The sequence below is a fragment of the Gossypium raimondii genome, chromosome 3 (genome assembly GCF_025698545.1).
Source record: "Gossypium raimondii isolate GPD5lz chromosome 3, ASM2569854v1, whole genome shotgun sequence".
Classification (NCBI taxonomy): Eukaryota; Viridiplantae; Streptophyta; class Magnoliopsida; order Malvales; family Malvaceae; genus Gossypium; species Gossypium raimondii.
Genome location: NC_068567.1, coordinates 16,323,211 through 16,331,821, shown reverse-complemented (window position 1 = coordinate 16,331,821; position 8,611 = coordinate 16,323,211). Strand labels below are relative to the sequence as shown.

At 36.6% G+C, this 8,611-nt stretch overlaps 1 protein-coding gene across 3 annotated transcripts; it reads right to left on the bottom strand.

Annotated features, from left to right (window-relative positions):
- Positions 1-657: 657 nt before the first annotated feature.
- On the bottom strand, positions 658-5,127 carry LOC105797317 (probable E3 ubiquitin-protein ligase RHG1A). 3 transcript variants are annotated; one of them, XM_012627279.2, is made up of 6 exons: positions 4,790-5,127; positions 2,225-3,919; positions 1,766-1,816; positions 1,409-1,507; positions 1,194-1,334; positions 658-1,119 (listed from the first exon to the last, which is right to left on the bottom strand). In XM_012627279.2, the coding sequence occupies exons 2-6, from the start codon at positions 3,878-3,880 to the stop codon at positions 988-990; spliced, it is 2,079 nt and encodes a 692-aa protein (XP_012482733.1). In that variant the 5' UTR covers positions 3,881-3,919; positions 4,790-5,127; the 3' UTR covers positions 658-987. The 3 variants fall into 3 exon arrangements, with proteins under 3 accessions (XP_012482733.1, XP_012482734.1, XP_052484124.1); XM_012627280.2 differs by having other exon boundaries at positions 4,803-5,127; XM_052628164.1 differs by having other exon boundaries at positions 2,225-3,874; positions 4,790-5,124.
- Between the last annotated feature and the right edge of the window lie 3,484 nt (positions 5,128-8,611).

Genomic DNA, 8,611 nt, shown 5'->3' with positions numbered 1-8,611 from the left:
ACATATGTGCCCCTGTTTGTGCTTCGGTACCCCTAAATTACACATACGTGCCCCTGTTTGTGCTTCGGTACCCTTGAATTGCACATACGTGCTCCTGTTTGTACTTCGATACCCTTGAGTTGCACATATGTGCCCTAATTTTGAATCGAGTAATATATGAGTTTTATTCAATTGTTGTTAAATTTAATGATATACTATGTCCTTACTAAGCTCTATAAGCTTATTCGTTCTTGTGGATTGTTTTATAGATCGTTGTTGCTGACATTTGGACGGATCGAACTTTCGGCTCACACTATCCATCGATGTTGGTAGTTCTTGTGTCTCTTAAGGTAGTGGCATGTATATGTGGCTATATAGGTTGTTTTGGTACATATGACACTAAACAAAACTAAGTTGTTAGGTATTTAGTCAAGCTTGTAAATAGGTATCTTTTTTGTATAATTAGAACGGTGTGAAGGTGAACACTAGTGGTATGTTTTGGTTTATGATTGAATTAAGTTCATATAAGTTGCTTATATGTTTCTATTCTTTTTCTATTAATCACTGCTCATTGTTAGTTTTTGTATGGTAATCTACTTATTGTTGCCATCTCTCCTGTCCTGCCTCTATTTAATCAAGAGAAAAAAAAAAAGGCTGCCTCTTTGCCATGGAGATTGCTTTCAGACCTTCAATGTCAAGCATCGTTGCTCTTTTCAGTTAAAAGTTGCTATCAAACCATCATCCGATAATCTATGATGTCGCCAATGGGCTAAAAATTCATACATAAAAACTAATAGAAAATGAAAAATGTTGAAACCAGCTTTTTTGTTCCCAGTGCTTCGGACATTTGTGTCATCCACCCAGAAAATGACTTTGTTTTGACATAGTTGGAAGTAAAAATTAATTCCTCTGTTCGCTGCATACGGCACACTCGGAAGGCATCAAGTTTTGATGAATGGAAGAAGCCATCCCGGTCCCTTTCCCTGACCCAAGGAAGGACTAATTGCCTCATTTAGTCAAACCCGTTGTTTTACAGATGGGACACAAGTTTTTGTGCATCAACCATTGTTTAATGCAATCAGCATGGAAGCCATGGCCACATTCCAGTGTCCCAATATCTTCTCCATCATTATACTCTTCCTGAATGTTCGTAAAAAAATTTACAAGGGGTTCATTGAATTAGTAAACAAAATGCAGATGATAAAAGTCATTACCTGACAAACACAACATGGTTCTGCCTCTAACTGAGCTCCTGGTGCACTAGAGTGCTTTCGTCGTTCCAGACGGTTTAATATAGTTTCTTCACTCAACCCAGTGCTTACGTTACCAATGCGCTCTTCCAGAGCCAATAACTCCTATCACCCACAAATCAAGTGTGAGAATTTTCAAACATGGAAAGGATACTAGATGTCAAGAATATAGATACTACCTCATATGACATGTTATCAACATCGAGCCGCATATCCCTATGCCGATCATGAATATCAGCTACCCCTAAAAGTACTGATTGATCAAGGATCATAACATCCTGCATTCAAACAGAATTAGAAGAGAAAATCCCACTTGCTTGGGGCACAAGAAAATTCTTATCCATAAACATCACTTGGCCTTAAATTACATAGCCACTTTTAAGTCCATAGCAGCTCAAATTTGAAGAATGGCTACCTATTGAACATAGCAACAAACGAACAATAAAAGAGAAGGCACATTTATTTTTCTTGCTTCCATGTTTCAGTTGATGAAGTAGAATTGCATCAAAGTGCACCATAATTATTAAAATCCTTACCTCAAACCGTAAGTTCTCCCCCCTACGCATGAGATCCAATACATTGCGAATCTGCTCCATAAACAATAGGTCAGTTCCAGCTGAATTGATCTTTACTAAGGCCATATTAGTCTCATTTGCAGGTTAAAATGAGCTTACAAGATAAGTGGTGGCATTTAGCTTTGGCTAATCAAAATAGAGAATAAAGTGCAGCACATGATTGACTGATCTATAAACTAGTACAAGCATTTTGGATGACAATGCCCAAGGGCAATATTCTCCACAATTAGGATTGCTCTATCAAACAAGGAAGTTCTCTATTTCTAAAACCAGGTATGTGATTTCCAGTGACAACTAGATTGGCAGCAAATCAAGTAGTAATCATATTAAGGAAATCAGGATTGTTCTTTGTTATTGTTTGAATTTGAAGAAGACCAGAGAAACAATGACAATAAAAAAGGACGGAGTTCTAGTACAGACCTCAGACACAACAAGCCTGCTTCTGCCTTCAGTGGCAGCAGCTAAAGTTCGCAATGAGTGGGGAATTCCAACAAAACCAGCATCTTGTCTCTCCAACCATGGCAATGACCTAGGATACAGACGATGGGGAACCTGGCTAGCTACATGAGAGGAAAGCAGCATCGCTTCCGGAGAAGTAGTAGGTCCTGAAGGAAGTGAAGAATGATTGCTCTGGCCTCCAGATTCAGTGCCAAGGGAAGACATTAATGATTGACGAACAAGTTCAGACAACCTTCGGGGGTATTGTGAAGAGGGGTTGGGATGAGGAACCCAGGTGGATGCAGACATCACATTGGCACCATTATTTGAGCCTGCATGAGATGTAGAGGCAACATTTCCAGGAGAACTTATATTTCCACTGCTTAAAACTGGATTTCTAACCAAAGTTCTTAATTCTGGTGCAGGAACAAACATAGGATGATGTAATATGTTTCTAGCCATGCTTCTTGATTTGTGTCTTGCACGTGGTACATCTCTATCAGCAAAAGGATTAGAATTTGATGAACTGCCCGTTCTTGGACCAGAACCTCCATTTAGCAGCAAAGATGGAACATGACTTATGATATTCGGGTTTTCAGAATTTGCATTATGTACCACTGGTGCTGACCTTAATTCCAGAGAATGATTAGCTGGGAAAAGCCTTGATGGCTGTTGTGCAGAAGAAACAACAGCCTGCCAGGACATATCACCAGTAGGAAATATCGGATGAGCAATAGGCTCCTGTATACTTGAAGGATTTCTTCTCAGATGGAAATTCCTGTGTGAGCTCTCTGCAGTTGGTGGTAAAACAATTTGTTCGGGAATGCTGTTAGAAGCTGATCCTCTGACATCTAATCCAAGTCTCGGGTGCACCTGTCTTGAGGGGGGAGATATATTCACATTGCTTCCTGCTGTATGGCTAGCAGAAATGCCATGCCATGCACTACTTTCAGCACTACGAAAGTAGCCAGAACTTCCACTAGAAGAGCACTGCCCAACATTTCCTTCCAGAGCCTTTCTTTTGCATGATGCACGACGACCCTCATATGAGCAGCCAGGTCTGCTATCATTATCATCCACAACATACCTACCACTTCCAGAAGAAAGTAGAAATGCTTCAGGACCAGTGCCCAGTAAATTCTGCTCATTCTCAGATCCACTAGGCTTATGGAGGTTAAGCCGTTCTGTAACTTGACAGCTATTATCATCAACACCCGCAAATCCGACATTTAACCTCAGATTCTGAGAAACAGTATCAGAATTAGAACTTTGGGCAAATAAAGAGTTCTGTTCATACCTCCGCCCTTCTAACCTGGGACCAGCATTTGCAGAAGCACTAATAGAAGATGACCACCTATGATCTGTTTTCCACTCGTTATGGCTAACCTCATTTTGTGTGCCACTAGAGTTAACATCAACCAAGCTCCATCTACCAAGCTGCTCCTCTTGACCCATAGAGTTCGCATATCCAATGTTCATGTCATTGGTTGACAGCAAACAATCAGGCAATCTGTTTTCTATAGGATTTCGAATATTATTCCAGCAATCCTGCTGTTCAGCAACAGCATTACTTGATGTAGAGCTATGAACAAAGATGGTTTCGGGCAAGGAACCAACAGTACCCCTTTGCCCCTGCATTAGGACTTGTATGAATTTCCGTACAATTATCCTAAAGTCCTGACGAATATACCAATTAAAATTGTAAATAACCAAATGGCACAACAAAGTGAAAAGAAAACAGTAGCATCAAAATGATTCTAGACAAAGTAGTAGCAAAGAAAAACACAACAAAATATTAAAAAAATATGTTTCAATCAATTTCCAGATTTCTAATCGTATTAGTGACATATTTTGCCTCGAAGACATTAAAGAACCAATTGTTGCTTATAAACTATCACCAGGGGTAGTGATGCATGCAAATTTTACTTCAAATTCTTTTTACCCTTTCTTGGGTAAGTACTTGAAATCGATAATCCACACTACCAAATAATATGAAAGCTTTCTAACAACATAGAACCACAAAGAAAACACAAACATTGAACTACCATTCTAAACTCGGTCTGATAAGCATGGAACCACAAAAGGGCACTGTGCAACTAAATCAGGAAATTTCAAAACATTTGAGGGAGAATTAAAATCAAACAATAAAGAGCATCCACTAACAGCAGATATCCAACCATGGAACAAAACCAAACCAGACATTAAATAAGGTTCAAGCTTCCTTGCTGCGCCATATAGAACAAAAGGCATAAGCATACAGACAAAAACAAACAATAGAAGAAAGAAAATTTACTAAAGAGAAATTCAATAATAAACCAACCAGTGGAAAGAGATAAGAGAGGTAGAGGCTTTAAACACAAATAGGAAAGACCCCAAAAGAATATGCAGATTTAAACAAAGAAAAAAAATCAAAACTTTGAAAGAGAAAAAAAAGACCCTATTAAACCAAACAACCAACAATTTCAAGAAAACCAGAAACAGGGAGAAGTCATCCATCTCATCTGACCATCAACCGATCAAGCAAAAAATAAAAATGAAAGAACAGACCTTGAAGGCTCACCAAACGGGTGGAAATGAAAGATCTTGAATTCTTGATCAATCTAAAAGACTCTTAACAAGAAGATAAAAGGACTATACCACAAAACTCGGATGAAAAAAAGCTGTCTTGAGCTATTAACCTCTCCTTTCTCAAGAAAGAAAGAGAGAGAGAGAGAGAGAGATGAAAAGAAAACCCAACAATAGGAGCAAGACAGAAGATCTTTGAAATATTAAATCAAATACGAAATGTAAGAAACAAAGAGAGAGATTAAAAGAGGACAAAATCTGTAATTTTACCAAATAACCACAACGAAAAAGAGCGATAATAAGGAAGAGAAAGAAATGAGTCTAGGCAAAGGTCATAAAGAGCAGCATCCTAACAAAGAATTGGATAACAAAAAGCAATAAAGACAAATACAGTAATAAATACCAGCAGCAGCAACAACAACTAGGCAAAGGGGTCCTATTCAGCCGCTTACCAAATGGTTTTCATGTCAATCTTTCTTTTCCTATTTGATTCTGCAAAATGCAAAATATATATATATATATTAGTAAAGAAAAAACAACCCTTTCTCCCCTCACAAACCTCTAAGACCCCGTCCCCCAATGCGGTTCGTAGGCTAAGCCCCACAAAACACTAAACCCCAACCCCGTGTTTTGTTTTGTTTTGTTTCCATCACTTTCGCGCCAAGCACCTCCACTTGCACCCCTCACCTTCCCTTCTCTTTAGCCCTTTTTCACCCCTCCACATGCATCTCTTTCTTTCTCACCTCCTCAGCAACCTTTTTTATTTGTGACCCCAAGAACATGCATGACATGTAAAACTGTTCAACAAAACGTGGCATTGTTATAGTTTTAATAGGGATACTACTTGAATGAACTTTCAGATTTTCTTACCTTTTTTATTCCTATAAACACCTAAAATATCTGAGTGCTTTTGTGAATCTGAGAGTATAAATTTTGACTATTATCCCTCCCCCCTAATAGATGGAATCTGTTTATTTCTTTTCTCCATCACATGTTTTTCAAATGAAAAAAAAAAACGGAAAAAGAATCAATGTATCCATGATTTGCAAGTTATTACTTAAAAGAAAAAAATGAGACAAATAAAAATAAGGCACTATCTTGAGATGAGGAACAATAACTTGTATTGCAGGTGGAATATGTCTGGGGGCATTGGTGCATATCAGTTGTGCACATAAATATGATTGCTTTGCTTAAAAGAGGTGCGAAAATGTGAACACAATGAGTGTAGTTTTGCAGATTCTTGCCCCCCAAACTTCCTTTATTTCTCTTGCCGTTCATTTCTCCATCGTGGGGTGGGGTGGGGTGGGGCCTCTTTCCTCTAAGCTTATTCTACCGTTTGTTTTAGCTTTTTTCTTCTCTTAAAAGCTCAAAGGTGTTTGCTTTTCTTTGCCTTTTTTGTATCCTACTAATGTGGCCATTTGGATATATGGGTTCTGCTTACACAACCAGATCGTTTAAGATCTTGCACTGAAAATTGATTAATAAGATAAGTATTGAATATTGATGAATGATGATATTCCCTAACCTTCATAGCGAATATTAGAAACTTGGCTATCACCTACATGTGTAGCCAACACACTATATAAAAACTTGGACATTATGCACTAATTTCAAAAGGGAGAAAAACATAATAATAATAATAATAATAATAATAATAATAATAATAATGGGGGAAATAAATGAGAGGAAGGTGATTTGACTTATTTTAAAAAGAGGGAATGCTTGCTAGTTGGAATGATGCGCTGGTTATAAATTTTTAATGGAAAGGTGAGTCAGTTGAGGGCAAAGTGTGCAGCTGTGCCTGTTCAGCAATTAACCCCCAGTGACAAAACAACCTCTAAAATTATCATGGAGTACGAGTAAGATTATGTTTTAATTTTTTTACTTAAAAAATAAATAAATTAATCTATTAATATTAAATTAAAAAATAAATTAGTTATTTTTATTAAAAATTTTATTTATTTCTACTATTAATTGATTCATCTATATTAATATGAGTTATACGTGATATATTACATATCATTATTCAATTATTCTATGAGCAACATCGGTTTTTAACGGTATAAATTGATGTAATTTTTAACTAAAAAAATTGACTTGTTTTTTTATTAATATATAGAGACAAATGTATTTAATTTTTTAAAGTAAAAGAGACAAAATGTAATTTATTTCCTAATTGAGAACCCTCATGATATTTTTACTCAAAACAAGCTCTTCTCTCTTTAAAGCCTTTTTCTGAATGGTGGGGTTATGGGAGTGATTGAAATCAATTAATTGAAATCGAGCTATGTGACAGTATGACCCAAGTTTCATCTCCCTGTTTTTCACTGGTTTTGAGGGGAAAATGAATAAGACACTTTTGAGCAAGATAATGAAGTAACCAAAATGGTTGTGCCCACAGAATTAGAACCAAGGATGTTGGAAAAATGTGAAGGGAGTTACAAAGGAAGTAGCTTTATATTGCGAAAGGAACGCGGATTAGATTCGGGGACATAGACAATAAGGAAAAGATGAGGCGGCCTAAGGCTTGGGGTTAATGACAGACAACCAGACAGAAGTTGGGTCCAGAGCATAATTTTGATGGAACAAATGGCCAAACTTAATCCAAATCTTCAACAAGGCAAAAATAGTTTTAAATACAGAAAACCAATTAAAGCAAGCACTAAAATTCTTTATTAATTAACACTGAAATGGGTTGACAATGCCTAATTTTTTTATACTTGAAAATGAAGCAAGAGTTAACAGTATCAATTTTCAACGCTAGGAATCACCAATGTGTTGACAACGTAAATAAAAAAAAATTCCAACAATTATAAATTCAAAAACAAATAACTATGTTAATACGAATTCAACCTATGTCCTAGTAATTATAACTCATGTTTTAACAAGTACAACAAGACCACCCTCAAATCTCTATCATAAATTTTGTTGATATACAGTATCAACAGAAGTGAGAATGGAAAGAGAGTTTCAAGAAGCAGGTAGAAGAAGATCCAATAATGGTGATTTGGAGTGTCGTTTTCTTTAAGAGGGTCTTTAGAATTTTATTATATAGGGGATTAATCAGGTCGGATTTCGGGTCGGGTTATTTTTATTATAATTATATATAACAATTTGTCTCTCACTTTGTCAAAGAAGAGTTATAAAGTGACTTTTCTTAAAAAACTTATATGTGTGAAGCGTGTAATTTGGGGCGTACCATATAAGTTTTAACTTGAAACTTTATTGAGCAAGTTTGGTTATCCGATAGTGTGGTATAGGAGTAAAAATTGTATGGAAAAATAGTACGAACTATATTTTTCATAAGTAAAGATTTATTCCCCACCTTGTCAAAGAAATTGGCGAGCTTTAAAAATGACAGTCATGATCATAAATCAACGAACTGTTAGAAAACCAATGGTCGCAATCAAAAATCGAGCGAACCGTAAAACTAACAGTCGTGATATGAAATCGAGCGAACTGTTAAAATATTGAAGGTCACAATCTTCAATCGAGTAAACCTTAATAATATCAGTTGTGAACGTAGTAGGTCAACGAGCTGTTAAAAAATTGAGGGCTGCAATCATAAATTAGCAAACGGTAAAAATATCAAATGTGAACGTAGGTCAATGAGCAGTTAGCAAATTGAGGGTCACGATCTTAAATCAACGGACCGAAAAAGTTTTAGTTGTGAACGTAGGTCAGCGAGCTGTTAGAAAACTAAGGGGCGCAATTTGAAATTAGCAGACCGTAAAAATATTAGTTGTGAACGTAGGTCAGCCAGCTGTTAGAAAATCGAGGGTCACAATCTTAAATCAGCGGACC